This window comes from Salvelinus alpinus, chromosome 21, assembly GCF_045679555.1.
Source record: "Salvelinus alpinus chromosome 21, SLU_Salpinus.1, whole genome shotgun sequence".
NCBI classification, from domain to species: Eukaryota; Metazoa; Chordata; class Actinopteri; order Salmoniformes; family Salmonidae; genus Salvelinus; species Salvelinus alpinus.
In genome coordinates, this window is record NC_092106.1 from 3,084,116 (window position 1) to 3,102,543 (window position 18,428).

Genomic DNA, 18,428 nt, shown 5'->3' on the forward strand with positions numbered 1-18,428 from the left:
AACAAATGACGGTTGAGTTTGTTTCCATCCTGCCCACATTTGACAGCACAGAAGTAATCATCAATTCAGTGCAGCTGCACACCCTGAGCAGAATACCTGTGGTAAATGTGGGTTTACTTTGGATATCCCTATGGGACAATGTTAAAATTCCAATGGCTCCAAATTTCAATGACTTTACAACATCGTAACTAATATAGTAGACATGTATATACAAATATTGAAAGCGTTTAATGACAACTAAATGGTGTGCAACATGAACATATTGTCTCATTTACATTGTGTAATTTGATGGTTCCTAACTAGCCACGGCTAAGCTATCCACAGTCGAACCAATTTTGTCAGTCACACACCAGCTAAAGCGTCCGACCTGCGAACACACACACACACACGAGACCAACTCGGGTTTTAATTCAGTCATGGCCGCTTGCATTTCTTAATGAACCAAATCTTATACCAGGCCAAATCAGGAAGTACAGTCTCCCTTTAGACTGTGGCATATGGCACAAAATGTGATAGTCTCAATTTTTTATATACAGTACCAGTCAAAAGCTTAGACACACCTACTCATTCCAGGGTTTTTCTATATTTTTACTATTTTCTACATTGTATAATAATAGTGATGACAAACTATGAAATAACACATGGAATCATGTTGTAAACGAAAGTGTTAAATCTAAAATATATTTGAGATTCTTCAAAGTAGCCACCCTTTGCCTTGATAGCTTTGCACACTTGGCATTCTCTCAACCAGCTTCATGAGGTAGTCACCTGGAATGCATTTCAATTAACAGGTGTGCCTTGTTAAAAGTTAACTTGTGGACCATCCATAATATGGCCAGAACAGCTGAAATAAGCAAAGAGAAATGACAGTCCATCATTACGTTAAGACATGAAGATCAGACAATCGGGCCAGTGACATGCGCTACCTCCGGAAGCAGCCGTCGAAGATGTGACAAGTTAACAAGTTTACATTGCAGTAAAAGGTCTAGCCGAGGGTATTTTCTCACTCTCTTGGCAGTCTCTCGTAGTGAGAATAGGTTCTTAAACAAGATAGCCTGGCATTCTTTTAGCCAACTCCTCTGTTGTGGTGTTCACTGTCATGCCAAGCAATGTTGGCTGAAACACAAATCGATCTGGCAACCAGGCTATAGGAAAGTGTGAAGGTCCTCCATTGACATGCTTGTAACATTCCTATTAATGTGCATAGTGTGAAAAGTGATCGTCCCTGTACCAGGCATGTGCTTTTCTTGTTTGTGAAAAGCATCATTGATTTGCAGTGTTTTATGTCCCAGCATATAGTGGTGAAAGAATGATTTTTCAGTGTATGATTTTCTCAATAGACTTTGAAAGTACATAACATTTGTCTTCTTTTTTTTTCAGAGCACCTTCTACTCAAGAGACTAGTTTTATTGAGAAGATGAAGAAAACAGTTAGTGTTTTTCTATTTTCTGGTATATTGGGGGTGGGAAGGACAATGGTCTAGCTACTAGACTGGCTTTACATAATGGTTCTTAGGTAGAGGACAGCTTGACGGATTGCAGTGGATCCTCCGGACTCCTCAGTCCAGACCTGGGTTCAAATGCTATTTGAAATCATTTGAAATATGTTCTGGGCTGGATTGAGCGTTTCTGGTACAATAGAGTCAATAGAATGTTCGAAAAGGTGAGAACCCTGGCCATCTGGCAATCCAGGCAGAAAAGAGCAAACACTAAATGTATTTGAAAGATTTCAAATTGCTATTTAACCTAGATCTGCTCAGTAACGTTACTAGCTGATCTTGAGAAATTGATATAGGCTTGAGTAAGCAAGTGTGATTTGGCTGCAAAGTCCCCAGATATCAGGAGATGAAATAAATACAATAATGATGGTATTTTACGCCATCATTTAGTCTTGTCTCTGTTGCTCACTGTCTAATGATTTATCATGGGAACCATGAATGGTGAAATACACTGAGTATACAAATCATAAAGAAGACCTGCTCTTTCCATGACATAGAAAGCTATGATCCGTTATTGATGTCACTTGTTAAATCCACTTCAATCATTGTAGAGGAAGGGGAGGAGACAGGTTAAAGAAGGATGCCTTGAGACCATAGAGCCCAACAGTGGAGGTGTGAAAATAGCCATAAAACCAATAGTTTTTCCATAGGGGATTTTAGAAACACTTAAAATAAGGGTTGTGCTTCGTGTAGGCTTACCCTGGCGTGACGTTTTGATAACCATGTAAATCTCTCTCGGAAAGATGAGTTTTATCAATATTCGGTTCAATTTACTCTCGGGTTCGAAAATGCTAATTAGCATCAAATTCCTGCACAGGAATGAAATCATCAGCATGTATGCATCACATCTTTGCTAATGCTGCAGAAATTTGCTTGAAAGCAGTATCCAGATCCATCGGATATAGTGATCACAATATAGTAGCCATATCTAGGAACACAAGTTCTAAAGGCTGGGCTTAATATAGTGTATGAGGGCATACAATAAGTTGTAGTGATTCTTATGCTATTGATGTAAAGAATGTTTGTTGGTCTGTGGTGTGTAATAAGGCGCAAACAGACACTGCACGTGACACAATTGCTTATTCCAGTCACTAATAAGCATGCACCCATTTAAGAAAATTACTAAAAATTGTTAAATTGATGAGGAATTGAAAAATTGTATGGTTGAGAGAGATGAGGCAAAAGGAATGGCAAATGAAGTATGGCTGCATAACCGATTGGCAAACGTATTGCAAATTGAGAAATCCTGTGACTAAACTGAATAAAAAGAAGAAGAAACTACACTATGAAACTAAGAAATTACATAAAGAATGATAGTAAAAACTTTGCACCTTAAATGACATTTTGGGGGAAAAAAGGCAAACTCAGCTCAATCATTCATTAAATCAGATGGATGATTCATCACAAAACCAACTGATAACTACTTAAATTATTTTTTCATTGGCAAGATTAGCAAACTTAGGCATGACATACCAGCAACAAACGCTGACACGACACATCCAAGTATATCTGACCAAATTATGAAAGACAAGCATTGTAATTTTGAATTCCGTAAAGTGAGTGTGGAAGAGGTGAACAAATATTTGTTGTCTATCAACAATGACAAGCCACCGGGGTCTGACAACTTGGATGGAAAATTACAGGAGTGGCAATATCGTCCGCTATTATCCCCAATCTGCCATTTACTTCAATCTAAGCTTACTAGAAGGTGTGTGCCCCCAGGCTTGGAGGGAGGCAAAAGTCTTTCCCGCTACCTAAGAATAGTAAAGCCCCCTTTACTGGCTCAAATAGCCAACCAATCAGCCTGTTACCAACACTTAGTAAACTTTTGGGGAAAAATTGTGTTTGACCAGATACAATGCTATTTTACAGTAAACAAATTGACAAATTTCAGCATGCTTATAGGGAAGGACATTCAACAAGCACAACACTTACACAAATGACTGATGATTGGTTGAGAGATTGATAATATAACGTTTGGAGGGGCTGTTTTGTTAGACTTCAGTGTAGCTTTTGACATTATCGATCATAGTCTGCTGCTGGAAAAACGTAGGTGTTATGGCTTTACACCCCCTGATATATTGTGGATAAAGAGTTACCTGTCTAACAGAACACAGAGGGTGTTCTTTACTGGAAGCCTATCCAGCCTAATTCAGGTAGAATCAGGAATTCCCCAAGGCAGCTGTCTAGGCCCATTTACTTTTTTCAATCTTTACTAATGACATGTCACTGGCTTTGAGTAAAGTGTGTGTCTATATATACGAATGACTCAACACTATTCGTCAGCTACTACAACGACTGAAATGACTGCAACACTCAAAGAGCTGCAGTTAGTTTCAGAGTGGGTGGCAAGGAATAAGTTAGCCCTACATATTTCTAAAACTAAACGCATTGTATTTGGGACTAATCATTCACTAAACCCTAAACCTCAACTAAAGACTAAACTGCTTGAAGTAACCCTGGATTGTAAACTGTCATGGTCAAAACATATTGATACAACTAAGATGGGGAGAAGTATGTCCATAATAAAGCGCTGCTCTACCTTCTTAACAGCACTATCAACAAGGCAGGTCCTACAGGCCCAAGTTTGGTCACACCTGGACTACTGTTCCGTCATGTGGTCAGGTGCCACAAAAAGGGACTTAGGAAAATTGCAATTGGCTCAGAACAGGGCAGCACAGCTGGCCCTTGGATTTACACAGAGAGCTAACATTAATCATATGCATGTCAATCTCTCCTGGTTCAAAGTGGAGGAGAGATTGACTTCATCCCTACATGTATTTATGAGAGGTATTGACATTCAATGCACAGAACTGTCTGTTTGAACTAGGGTTGCAAATGGTCGGAAACTTTCCCGGAAATTTTCCATGGGACATTAAGACCTGGAATTTGGGGAATTTTGCTTAAATTCATCAAAAAAGTTAGCTTATAACAGTGAACCTTTTTTGTGGGATACACACAAAGCAATTCTAGGTCTTGTGGCATATTTTGGTTAAACTATCCCCAATTCAATGGAATTGCAACCCTCGCCATGCACAGTGCATTCTTCCATCACATGTACAGCTGATTCTCAAGGTCTTGCACACTAATGAGATGCTATTGAGCCCACACTACTACACTGTCTGAGCCAAGGACTACATGTTTACTGGTGAGTTTTCATTACAATACTGGGTGGGGTGAATATATTTTCTTTGACATACATTATTTTTTGTTGACTAGTAAATAGTTGCCTACCGCAAAGTGTGTTTAAATCATTTCTAACTTGTTAACAATTTCTGCTGGTTAGTTTTTGCTACCATTTGGGTTTAAGCTTGCTTGAGCCTGCAAACTGAGGAGTGTTAATTCACTTGTTTCATTTTAAAACATTTATCTTACAAAGGAGTTGTTTAATCTAACTGCTTAACTATTTATCTGTACATGGAATTGTATATATTTTTTTACTCATTATTTTCTAATATTTACAGGAAAATGCCACGGACACTATCTGATGTGTGGAGACAGCTAATGTAGAAGGAAAAGCTGTGTACATTTGCAAATACTGTGCCAAATCATATGTGAAGAATGCAACAAAGATGCAGGATCATCTGGCCAAGTGCATAAAGTTCCCACAGCGCTCACAACAAGCAACCTCTGACCAAAGTCCCTCTACTTCTATTCAAGGTGAAAATGATGAATCAGACACCTTTAAATAGCAACAGCTCATGGTCCTCCTGGAATCAGAAGTTTTTTTGACTCAATGGAGTAACGTAGTCAGAGAAATGCTGATTAATGTCTTGCTCGAGCGGCGTATGCAACTTGTTCACCTCTGATGCTCACAGGCAATGTGTATTGGAAGAGATTTCTGAATGTTCTTCCCCCAGAATACACCCCTCCAACCAGACATGCTTTAGCTACTCATTCACTGGATGCAGAGTTCAACAGAGTTCAAGTGAAGGTCAAGCAAATCATAGAGAAAACAGACTATTACAATCATCTCTGATTGGTGGTCGAATGTAGGTGGGCAGGGAATAATTAACTACATCTCAACCAGTATTCTACAAGAGCACAGACACAAGGGACAGCAGACACACTGGTCTCTACATTGCAGATGAGCTGAAGGCAGTCATCAATGACCTTGGACCACAGAAGGTATTTGCACTGGTGACAGACAATTCTGGGAACATGAAGGCTGCTTGGCCTAAAGTAGAGGAGTTACTACCCTCATATCACATCCATTGGCAGTGCTGCTCATGCATTGAATCTGCTCCTCAAGGACATCATGGCACTGAAAATAAGAGTGGTAAGTGGTAAGCGGCCTGAAACTACTGAAACCTATAGCAGTAGCCATTGCTTTGATTGAGTGTGACAATGCCATCCTGTCTGATGTTCAGACTGCTTGCAGATGTAAGAAGAAATCTGTAATGCCCTGCCCACTGTTGCTCCAAGCAGAGGAAACCGTGGTTCTGAAATACATCAAAAAGCATGAAGACTTCTGCCTGAAGCCCATACACGTCGCAGCGTGTACGCAGCATACTTACTGTCTGGTGCAGAGATCAACAAGGCCGATGGTGTCATCACTACTGTGTCTCGCCACCTTGGCTTGGATGAGGGCATGGTTCTTGGCAGTCTGGCGAAGCACACTTCCAAGCAATGGCTTTGTGATGGAGATGCAATATGGCAGTCGTGGCAACATATCTCATCAGCCACCTGGTGGAAGGGACTTTGTGGATCTGAGGCTCTTTCCACTGTTGCCTCCATCATCCTCTAAATCCCAACATCAGCCGCCTCAGAGCGCAACTGGTCACTGTTTGGGAACACACACACCAAAGCAACAGGCTGACTAATACAAGGGTTGAAAAATTGGTGGCCATCCAGGCAAATTTCTGGCTTTTTGAACCTGACAATGAGCCATCCTCAACAAGGTTGGAAAGTGACAGTGAAGATGAGGCCTCTGAGTCTGATGTTCAAGAGGTGGACATTGAGGAGGTCCAGGGAGAAGACATGGAAGCCTGAGAGGAAGACAACCAAGCTTTAGTTTCTAAACTACCATTTTACAGATGTATGTTTAATGTTTTTGGGAGATGCAATGGATCATTGGGGGTCATTCAATATTCCCTTTTGTTGTTCAGTGACATCATCCCATTTGAAGAGTCAACTAATTTAATTAAAGCTCAATTTGTAACTAAATCGTTTTTAAAATTTCTATTGGAAGGATTTAATCATTTGCAATTATGTCTACTTATGATTAGGTAAAAGGTTTATGTTTCTGTCTCCATTATATGGTAAATATATCCAATGCAAAAAACATCTACATTTAAATGGTATTAATAATAATTTGCAGATATTTCTGTTAATTTCCACAAAGTTTCCACCTCTGAATATTGCCCAAATTGCAAACCTAGTTTGAACTACTGGCGCACAGCTCAGATACCCTTGCATACTCCATAAGACATGCCACAAGAGGTCTCTTCACAGTCCCCAAGTCCAGAACAGACTATGGGAGGTTCACAGTACTACATAGAGCCATGACTACATGGAACTCTATTCCACATCAAGTAACTGACGCAAGCAGTAAACAAAAAAAACGATAAAAATACACCTTATGGAAGAGCGGGGACTATGGAGCAACACAAACATAGGCACAGACACATGCATACACACACACACACACACGATAACATGTGCATTATACACACACGTACACATGGGTTTTGTACTGTAGATACAGTTGAAGTCGGAAGTTTACATACACCTTAGCCAAATACATTTAAACTCAGTTTTTCATAATTCCTGACATTTAATCCTAGTAAAAATCCCTGTCTTGGGTCAGTTAGGATCACCACTTCATTTTAAGAATGTGAAATGTCAGAATAATAGAGAATTATTTATTTCAGCTTTTATTTATTTCATCACATTCCAAGTGGGTTAGAAGTTCACATACACTGAATTAGTATTTGGTAGCGTTGCCTTTAAATTGTTTAACTTGGTTTAAACGTTTTGGGTAGCCTTCCACAAGCTTCCCACAATAAGTTGGGTGAATTTTGGCCCATTCCTCCTGACAGGGCTGGTGTAACTGAGTCAGGTTTGTATGCCTCTTTGCTCGCACACGCGTTTTCAGTTTTGCCCACACATTTTCTATAGGATTGAGGTCAGGGCTTTGTGATGGCCACTCCAATACCTTGACTTTGTTGTCCTTAAGCCATTTTTCCACAACTTTGGAGGTATGGTTGGGGTCATTGTCCATTTGGAAGACCCAATTGCAACCAAGCTTTAACTTTCTGACTGATGTCTTGATGTTGCTTCAATATATCCACAATTTTCCTGTCTCATGATGCCATCTATTTTGTGAAGTGCACCAGTCCCTCCTGCAGCAAAGCACCCTCACAACATGCTGCCACCCCCGTGCTTCACAGTTGGGATGGTGTTATTTGGCTCGCAAGCCTCCCCCTTTTTCCTCCAAACATAACAATGGTCGTTATGGCCAAACAGTTCTATTTTTGTTTCATCAGACCAGAGGACATTTCTCCAAAGTATGATATTTGTCCCCATGTGCAGTTGCAAACCGTAGTCTGGCTTTTTTATGGAGGTTTTGGAGCGTGGCTTCTTCCTTGCTGAGCGGCCTTTCAGGTTATGTCGATATAGGACTCGTTTTACTGTGGATATAGATACTTTTGTACCTGTTAACTCCAGCTTCTTCACAGGGTCCTTTGCTGTTGTTCTGGGATTGATTTGCACTTTTCGCACCAAAGTACGTTCATCTCTAGGAGACAGAACGCATCTCCTTCCTGAGCGGTATGACGGCTGCGTGGTCCCATGGTGTTTATACTTGCTTACTATTGTTTGTACAGATGAACGTGGTACCTTCAGGCGTTTGGAAATTGCTCCCAAGGATGAACCAGACTTGTGGAGGTCTACAATTTTTTTTTTCTGAGGTCTTGGCTGATTTATTTTGATTTTCCCATGATGTCAATCAGAGGCACTGAGTTTGAAGGTAGGCCTTGAAATACATCCACAGGTACACCTCCAATTGACTCAAATGATGTCAATTAGCCTATCAGAAGCTTCTAAAGCCAGGACATAATTTTCTGGAATTTTCCAAGCTGTTTAACAGTACCGTCAACTTAGTGTATGTAAACTTCTGACCCACTGGAATTGTGATGCAGTTAATTATAAGTGAAATAATCTGTCTGTAAACAATTGTTGGAAAAATTACTTGTCATGCACAAAGTAGATGTCCTAACCGACTTGCCAAAACAATAGTTTGTTAACAAGACATTTGTGGAGTGGTTGAAAATCGAGTTTTAATGACTCCAACCTAAGTGTATGTAAACTTCCGACTTCAACTGTATGTGGTGGAGTAGTGGCCTGAGGGCAGACAGTGTTGTGAAATCTGTGAATGTATTGTAATGTTTTTGAAATTGTATAAACTGCCTTATTTTGCAGCTAATGGGGATCCTTAATAAATACCAATAGTACATTTAGCTAACATAGTTAACCCAGAGATTCTTACCTTTGAATCGATTTGGCAGTCTCGTCCAGATCGTGGCATTTGTAGTTCTTTATGATAGCCACATTAGCAGCTTATTAGCGTTTCATTTTTGGGGGGTAAATACAGGTGAATATATTGATAAGTCAGCTTGTTCTAGAGAGATTTACATGGTTATCAAAACGTCACACCAGAGTAAGCCTTCACTAAACCCTTATTTTATGTGTTTCTAATATCTCCAGTGAGAGAAATGAATGGTGGAATAACTATTGGAATAACTATTTCCCTGTTTGACCTCTGTTTTTGTGGGTATTATGACTCATACTGTGGTACTCTATTGAGACATGGATCATGTATGTGTGCCATTCACAAGGTGAATGGGCAAGACAAAAGATTTTGGTGCCTTTGAACAGGGTATTGTAGTAAGTGCCAGGCGCACCGGTTTGTCAAGAACTGCAACGCTGCTGGGTTTTTCAAGCTCAACAGTTTCCTGTATGTATCAAGAATGGTCCACCACCCAAAGGACCACCATCCAACTTGACACAACTGTGGGAAGCATTAAAGTCAACATGGGCCAGAATCCCTGTGGAAAGCTTTCGACACCTTGTAGAGTCCATGCTACGGCAATTTGAGTCTGTTCTGAGTGCAAAAGGGGGTTGCAACTAAATATTAGGAAGCTATTCCTAGTGTATTTATTCTATCACAGAACATAATACTCTAACTTGTATAATGTAGTATTTTACCTCGTTATTGGACAGCAAAAAGTTGAATGGCAGCAGGGTGGGTTGGGATTTGGTTATAACTATGGCCTGGAGTTTTTTTTCCTGGCTCCAGTTCATGTGGTCAGTAAAAAAACTCCTGGCCCTCATTCCAACTGTTGCTGCTGTTTCCCTCTCCAGGGTAGGAACATTGTGGTATTCTACGGCTCTCAGACAGGCACGGGCGAGGAGTTTGCCAACCGGCTGTCCAAAGACGCCCAGCGCTACGGTATGAAGGGTATGGCTGCCGACCCCGAGGAATACGACATGGTAACTAACGACATTTCAATATCAGGGTTTATATGGGTCAAAGGAACAATCTTAGGGCGTTGAAATTCGGTACCCTGGTTCCAGTTTCCTGGATCGTTTTAGAATTTTACAAAAATTGGGTGCGATTTTTGCATTCTGCCTGACGTTAGCAAGCTAGGTTGTTTACAACGGGCAAAAAGTACCATGCGACTCGTGTTGCCACGTCACAATACCTGGTATTCTGGTCCTGGGTCTTGGACCCGCAACTCACACTGGTCCAGGATTCGCTTCAGTCATGGTTTGTTTGCTTTTCACACAGGCTTTATAGCACAGATCAGTATTAGTCTCTTGAGCCAAGGACCTGTTCTTTACAATTGAAAAGCTACTAGTACCCTGAATGGCGTACAGCCTGTGTAATAGCAAATCTCTATAATGTCTTGGCATCTTTTAATTCACAGTGTGAGCTGTCCCGTCTGGCTGAGATTGACAACTCCCTGGCCATCTTCTGCATGGCCACGTACGGAGAGGGAGACCCCACGGACAATGCCCAGGACTTCTATGACTGGCTGCAGGAGAGTGACGGGGAACTGAATGGAGTCAACTACACAGTGAGTATCTCTTTGTCTCTCTCGCTCTCTTTCTCCTCCCCGTCATTCATAATCAGGGACAGAGTTTGCCCGAGAAACACGTATATTGGCTCCATACACATTTGAAAGTGAACGCTTGGCAAATGTATTTCACATCGATGAACATTAGTGCGAGACCGAGATGAGTAATGACAACATGCAAGAAATAGGCTTTATGTGTTTGGTTGAATTCTGGCTTCAGCCATAGCTGACATGCGTGCCATCCTGGCTGGTTGGGCGTTGTCGGGGTCTATCCAACGGTCCTGCCCTCAATGGGGTGAAGAATTTAACTTCTGACTTAAGTGAATCTGGCCGGGCACTCTGAATGGTCACTTGGGCTCCTTTCACTCCCTGCCATTGTCTTTCTGTCCTAGACCAAAAAAACAGCATTAATTACACTGAGTGAAAGATGATAAACTTTCACAATGTACTAGCAGCAGGAGCTTGCATTCAGTGTGTGTGCATGTCTCTGTGTGTCTTGTGTGCGTGTTTTAAATATTGTGTATATAGGATACTATCTTATATTGAATATGTTGAACTGATGTTGACATGTCTCTCCCTGCAGGTGTTTGCGTTGGGTAACAAGACATATGAACACTACAATGCCATGGGAGCGTATGTGGACAAGAGGCTGGAGGAGCTGGGAGCCAAGAGGGTCTTCGACCTGGGCATGGGAGACGACGACGGCAAGTGAGTGAGGCTGCGTTGGAGGGGTGCGTCCCAATATCTCCTTTCTCCTGAAGAGTGCACTTGTTTACTACTTCCCACAAATCTAAAGGCGTTGAATTAGTGGAGGCATGGGCTAATGGAAGTTTCCACCATATTTCTTATACCAGCAATTTCCTTTCAAATCAGTGGAGGGAAGTGAACGAGTGCACACTTTGTGAGGAAGGAGAAATAATTGGTACATAACCTTGGATCACTCCCGAATCAAAGTGTGACCGATGTTTTCAGACCCCTGATGTCGAGATCAAAATAAGAGGGTGTTTTCTGCTTCTTTTCATTGTTCAGCCTGGAGGAGGACTTTGTGACATGGAGGGAGCAGTTCTGGCCAGCCATGTGCGAGCACTTTGGAGTGGAGGCTTCAGGAGAGGACTCCAGGTACTTAGCCCAATTTATTGTCTTTTTCACATGAAAAATGTCCCTCCACAATTCACACACACAAAGAATATGGCAGGAGCGATTTGCAGATTAACTGTAGGCCCTCTCGCTCTACATTAGCATTCGTCAGTACGAGCTCAAGGAGCACAATGACATCAACATGAACAAGGTGTACACAGGAGAGTTGGGGAGTCTGAAGAGCTTTGAGACCCAGAAACCGTGAGTTATTTTACCCTATCCTCTTCACTTATCATTACAATCATTATCTGCTACAGAGTTTAAATGATGTTTTATAGATTTCACTCAAAACGAGTATTACTGCCCCCTAGTGGAGCTAAAGGGGATTTCCTTGTTGGAATGCTAAAGTGCAACACTGCTTCATCCATCTATGTTCACCTCTATGATTCACCTTATGTTGTCGCTGCATGCTGTTGTGCACAGTTCACTGGTTTGAAATTCTATTGATCCTTTTCCCCCAGGCCATTTGATGCAAAAAACCCCTTCCTGGCTCCAGTCATTGTTAACCGCAAGCTCAACAAAGCAGGCAACAGGCATCTCATGCACCTTGAAGTCGACATTACAGGCTCCAAGATTAGGTAAGAGAGAGAGCCAAGAGAGACGTAACTTTGTCTCTGTATAGTTACCAATCTATCTCTACCTCCCAGACAGTATTTCCTTAAAAGGAATAGGCTACACTTCTTGGATGTAATTATGCCTTTTCACATAGTGGAAAGATAACTAGAAAAAACCCTTTGTCATTCTGTCTTTGTAGATATGAGTCGGGAGACCACGTTGCCGTATATCCCACCAATGACACGGCGATCGTGAACAAGCTGGGACAGATCCTTGGCGTGGACCTTGATACGGTTATTTCTCTCAATAACCTTGACGGTACGGCACTGACCTGACGCAACACCTTGACTCAGTCCTCCGAATATCTCTCAATGTCTTTTGAAGATCCTTAAACACACACATTCTGTTTGGACATCTCTTGAAATGTTACTCTCACTGTATTTACTTTTTTTGAAGCAGAAGAAGGTTTTGTGTATTCACCAACTGTCTTATTACTCTAAGTCTTAGGTTTGGTTTGCCTTACCCAGATTAAGCCTAGTCCTGGACTAAAAATAAAAAGCTTAATTGAGATTACTTTTTAGTTCAAGATTAGGCTTAATCTGTGTCTGGGAAACTGTCCCTTAATGTATAACCAATGTTAATGTGATGTTATTTGATGCCGTTTATCAGAGGAGTCCAATAAGAAGCACCCATTCCCTTGCCCCACCACCTACCGTACGGCTCTGACCCACTACCTGGACATCATCCATCCGCCTCGCACCAACGTCCTGTACGAGCTGGCCCAGTACGCCACCGACCCCAAGGACCAGGAGAACATGCACAAGATGGCCTCGTCTGCTCCCGAGGGCAAGGTGTGTGGCTCTGACACCGTGTTAACTCTACTCCTATTTGAATCAAAGTAGTCAAGATTACCTCCACATACCGAAGATGGGTTATTGGTAGTGGGAAAGTACGCTTAAGCGTCAGACTTGGGGTCAATTCAATGTCAATTCAGGAAGCAAACTTCAGAAAGCAGTGAGATTTTTTTTTATAAGAATTTAAATGTACTTCCTGACTGAATTTAAATGAAATTGAGCTCAACCTTGATAAGCCTATAACACCATGTGAAAGGTTTCCGCTAAACATAGATCTAGGATCATTTTAACGCCAACCTTAACCAATTTAGGAGGATGGTAAATATATCTGACCCTCATGTATCTCAGATTCCTGACTACAGATCAGTAGTTAAGGGCAACTTCTACCTACTCCATGTTATCCCAGCTGAGTGTTGTTGTTGTGGTCTCCACTAGGCTCTGTACCAGAGATTTGTGCTGGAAGACAACAGGAACATCCTGGCCATCCTGGAGGATCTGCCATCCTTGCGGCCTCCCATCGACCACTTGTGTGAGCTCATGCCCCGCCTGCAGGCCCGCTACTACTCCATTGCCTCCTCCTCCAAAGTGAGCCTATATACAGGGGTGTATCCATGCACTGTAGCAAAACGTTTTGCAACAGAAAAAACTAAAGCAGGCATTTATTTTGTATGATTTCTAGTGAATATACGCCAGTACATCACCCCTAATGACCCCACACCCTAGCTCCTATGTCAATACAGTTATTTTTCATGTTACATTTACAATAGTTATTTAGCGGATGCTGTCTTCCACTAGGAAGTACATTCAGATAATGTCAAACGACCAAGTTTTATTAAAGGCCCACTGCAGTCAAATAATTTAGCATCCTGTGTTTTATATATATTTCCACACTGAGGTTGGAATAATACTTTGAAAGTGGGAAAATTATGATAATTCCCTTTTAGTGTAAGAGCTGTTTTAAAAGAGAGCCTGAAATTTCGTCCTGTTTTGTGGGAGGGAGTTTTGGCCTTCCATGGTGACATCACCATCTGGTAAGTTCGTTAATAGCCCAATACATTCCAAACCTCTCTGCCAATAACAGCACATTTTCAGTTTCCCCCTCCCCACTCAAACCACTTCCAGACAGTCCTAGCAAAATTCTTGTTTGACATATTGGTCTTTGCTAAGAAGCTAATTTTGTTTTATTTTAGTTGAGAACAGCTGCATTGGACCTTTAAGCGTCCATTGTAGGTCAATAGTGTGTTCTAAAAAGAGTGGTTAATGATGCCTTCTCTTTGTAGGTCCACCCCAATAGCATCCACATCTGTGCTGTGCTAGTGGAGTACACGACTAAAACGGGGCGCCTCACCAAGGGAGTGGCCACCACTTGGCTGAAGAACAAACTGGTTGCGGACAACGGCCGCAAGTCCACAGTCCCCATGTACATCCGCAAGTCTCAGTTCCGCCTGCCCTTCAAGGCCAGCAACCCAGTCATCATGGTCGGTCCTGGGACCGGCATCGCTCCCTTCATGGGCTTCATCCAGGAGCGAGGGTGGCTGAAACAGCAAGGTACATGGTAGACGCCGTAATAGAAGCTAGGCATAGATGCATGGAAATGTTTTGTGTATGTGTCGATTTCCTGATTGTTTTGTTATGCTGCATAGTCTTTCTTTATGAGTTGTCATGTTCTGTGTGACATTGACTAAAATAAAGCACCTTAACGGTCTTGTATGGATACAAGTAAGCCAATTGGTCTGCTTTTTCCTGTAGGCAAGGAGGTGGGGGAGACGGTCTTGTACTTTGGCTGCAGGCACAAGAACGAGGACTATCTGTACCAGGAGGAGTTGGAGGAGGCTGAGAGAACGGGTGTCATCACGAAGCTCAACATCGCTTTCTCTCGGGACCAAGAGCAAAAGGTATACTTGTTTTATTAGTTATTCAGCACTAGGACCTTAAACATTTATTTAAAATGGTGAACAGTACTTTTCTGGTAGCTAGAATTTGACTAGATAGTCGTAGGCCACCATACAGCCATATTGTTATCTGAGCCTACACACCCTGCAGTTGGGACACCAAGACAAAATTGTACTCATATTTCCATAGCGTTCTTGAGTGTTGCCGATCATGGTTGTTGGTAGTATAGACCTTTTATCTATACCTGTCTGATTCTGTACCATTAGGTGTACTATTAGTGGGGACGGTCAACACATACTCCATACAGTCCTAGGCTAGCCCTCAGAGGATACCTGAGGGATTGAGTTTGTGCTGCCTCATCTCATGAGGAAAGAGGAATGCGTTTCTTTGCAAGATCAGTTTTTTGCTTGAAGGAGACTGGAAGCTCAAGAGGATGATAGATCTCTCTTTCCTCTCACTGTCTCTCCAGGTATACGTGCAGCATCTCCTGAGGACCAACAAGGAGGACCTGTGGAGGCAGATCCACACAGACAACGCACACATATACATCTGCGGGTAAGGAAAGATCCTCTCCAGTAACATTTGCCCCATGGCAATAAAGTTGTTCGAAATTGAATTTACATATTTCTTGAAAGCACTCCTGAATTCACAAAATCCTCAAACAAGTGTTAAAAGACAAATGTCTTATAGAGAAATGCTCCTGTTTTTAGGGATGCGCGGAACATGGCCAGGGATGTGCAGACAGCTTTCTATGAGATAGCAGAGGAGCTGGGCGGCATGACACGCACTCAGGCCACCGACTACATCAAGAAACTGATGACCAAGGGACGGTACTCGCAGGACGTCTGGAGCTAAAACCCCTAGGATCCAACCACATCCTATATTTGTTTGCATTGTTATTTGTGCCAGTTTGTGTCAGTAATGGTTATAATGGGTCACCAACCCTGGTACTGGAGAGCTACCGGGTGTGCCGGCTTTTGTTTTCCGCCAAGCACTAAAACGTCTGATTCTATTGATTGGCTTATCATCATGACCTTGATTAGTTCAGATGGGTGTGTTTGGAATAAAAGCCTACACACCCTGTAGCTCTCCGGGACCAAGATTTGTGACCACCGGGGAAGGATATCGCTGCCGTCATCTCTGGTTGTTTTATTTCCATGGAGCAACACAAGCCTTCATGCACCACAATAATGGTTGGTTATCCTCCATTCTGATTTGATATTTCATGTCAGTCGGCCATCAGTTTGGCAGTGTCAAATGTAGTATCACATTTGTCGACATCGTGAGTGAGATGATATATTGTAGCTGTACATAATTGTACGGTGCAAAGTGGGGGGGGGGGGGTGGGCTTAAATACAAAACTCATACGGTGCAAGTCTTTTCTTTAGGAAGTTGACCTAATCTGGGTATTCAGAATGCATTATAAATATTTTGATTTGTGAAATAAAAAGTGAGATCTTTTTGTCTCTGAAATCAGTCACTGAAAATATTAGTGTTTGTTTACCTTTTGCATTTGGATAAGGGATATTTAGCCTTTTTATGCAATGAGGATGTTACTGTACATTTCTAATCAATCACAGTAACCTTTAGCAAGGCATGAAAATAGAATCATGGTGTAATTAAGTAGTCAATCCCTCTATTGAGGAGAAATTCTTAGCTTTTATTTTCCATGAGACTGCCTTTCTAAATATCAATGAAAATGATTTTTAGGTTCCCTGTAGAATTTGTATACCTGATGCAAATGTAAAAACATATTTTTTTAAATTTTACCTTTATTTAACCAGGTAGGCCAGGTTGAGAACAAGTTCTTATTTACAACTGCCACCTGGCCAAGATAAAGCAAAGCAGTGCGACAAAAACAACAGTTACACAAACGTACAGTCAATAACACAATAGAAAAATCTATGTACAGTGTGTAAAAATGTAGAAGAGTAAGGGGGTAAGGCAATAAATAGGCCATAGAGGTGAAATAATTACAAGTACAATTTATCACTAACACTGGAGTGATAGATGTGCAAGTAATAATATGGGGATGAGGTAGTTGGGTGTGCGATTTACAGATTGGCTGTGTACAGGTACAGTGATCGGTAAGCTGCTCTGACAGCAGATGTTTAAAGTTAGAGAGGGAGATCAGCGTCAGTGATTTTTGCAATTCGTTCCAGTCATTGGCATTAGAGAACTGGAAGGAAAGGCGGCCAAAGGAAGTGTTGGCTTTGGGGATGACCAGTGAAATATACCTGCTGGAGCGCGTGCTAGGGGCTGGTGCTGCTATGCTGAGATAAGGTGGGGCTTTACAAAGATTTATAGATGACCTGGAGCCAGTGGGTTTGGCGACGAATATGTAGTGGCCAGCCAACGAGAGCATACCCGTCGCAGTGGTGGGTAGTATATGGGGCTTTGGTGACAAAACGGATGGAAATGCAAATGGTTGACATAGAAAAAACAAGTAAGCCTGGAAGGGGGGGATGAGTAAATAATATGCATATCTGTACTTAAATACTCGGCAGGGTAGCCTAGTGGTTAGAGTGTTGGACTAGTAACCGAAAGGTTGCAAGTTCAAATCCCCGAGCTGACGAGGTACAAATCTGTCGTTCTGCCCCTGAACAGGCAGTTAACCCACTGTTCCTAGGCCGTCATTGAAAATAAGAATTTGTTCTTAACTGACTTAGGTAAAATCACACTTATGTGATGTTAAATGTGACGGATGCTGCTCAAACTTGTCGAGATTTACTTTCTACCACCTCTTTATAACTGTCTCCCATTTAAATTTGGCATCCCTTTGTTCACTTACTGACATTTTTCAAAAAATATTGGAGAGAAACCATGTTCTGTGAAGACATAGATTCCATTCCTGTTACTTTTTTGTCCACATTCCATTTTATAAAGTAATATGTGTCTCAACTGAATGAATGTAACTTGGCATGTCTTTTTAAAATGAATAAAAAATATTAAATAAATAGTCAAGTTTATTCATGTCCTGTTAATCTGATCAAATTTTAGAAAATGAAATGGTATTGTTATTTTCAATTATTAAATGGAAGGATGGATGGATGCAAGAAGAGCAGATGGATTAAAGTATGTTTGATGGATGGAGGCCCTATGTGACTGCTGTCTACCCTTTACCAGAGATGAGCAGGCATAATAACTGGTCACAACTAGTCTCAATTTAAATATATCACAGCCACAAAAGGCCACCAAGGGGGTATACTACAAAGCAGGATCAATCATACCTCAAAACAAAATATAAAAAAAAAAAAAAAAGCTGTTTGGGTATAAACTACAAGCACAGAAAGGGTGAATATAAGGCCACATGAAAAATGAGTGAACTTCCCTTTAAAGAAAGCTAAACTAATTTATTTTTGGTTGTTGAGTCAAAGATACAATGGCCATTTGAATTTCATCTTACTGAAA

General features: G+C 41.5%; 1 protein-coding gene across 5 annotated transcripts in view; it reads left to right on the plus strand.

Annotated features, from left to right (window-relative positions):
- The window catches only part of LOC139547631 (NADPH--cytochrome P450 reductase-like), a 33,495-nt gene extending 15,514 nt beyond the window's left edge, over positions 1–17,981 (plus strand). For 3 of the 5 annotated variants that reach the window (XM_071356600.1, XM_071356599.1, XM_071356601.1), the window contains 14 exons: positions 1,381–1,429; positions 9,863–9,991; positions 10,429–10,578; positions 11,162–11,286; positions 11,608–11,697; positions 11,818–11,916; positions 12,177–12,293; positions 12,470–12,588; positions 12,940–13,121; positions 13,560–13,709; positions 14,405–14,672; positions 14,874–15,019; positions 15,487–15,572; positions 15,728–17,981. In XM_071356600.1, the coding sequence (XP_071212701.1) occupies positions 1,381–1,429; positions 9,863–9,991; positions 10,429–10,578; positions 11,162–11,286; positions 11,608–11,697; positions 11,818–11,916; positions 12,177–12,293; positions 12,470–12,588; positions 12,940–13,121; positions 13,560–13,709; positions 14,405–14,672; positions 14,874–15,019; positions 15,487–15,572; positions 15,728–15,872 (1,855 nt within the window). In that variant the 3' untranslated portion in view covers positions 15,873–17,981. Of the gene's footprint in view, positions 1–1,380; positions 1,430–4,953; positions 5,159–9,862; positions 9,992–10,428; positions 10,579–11,161; positions 11,287–11,607; positions 11,698–11,817; positions 11,917–12,176; positions 12,294–12,469; positions 12,589–12,939; positions 13,122–13,559; positions 13,710–14,404; positions 14,673–14,873; positions 15,020–15,486; positions 15,573–15,727 lie in introns of those variants that run through there. The other 2 variants (XM_071356603.1, XM_071356602.1) reach the window with 2 other exon arrangements.
- Positions 17,982–18,428: the final 447 nt, after the last annotated feature.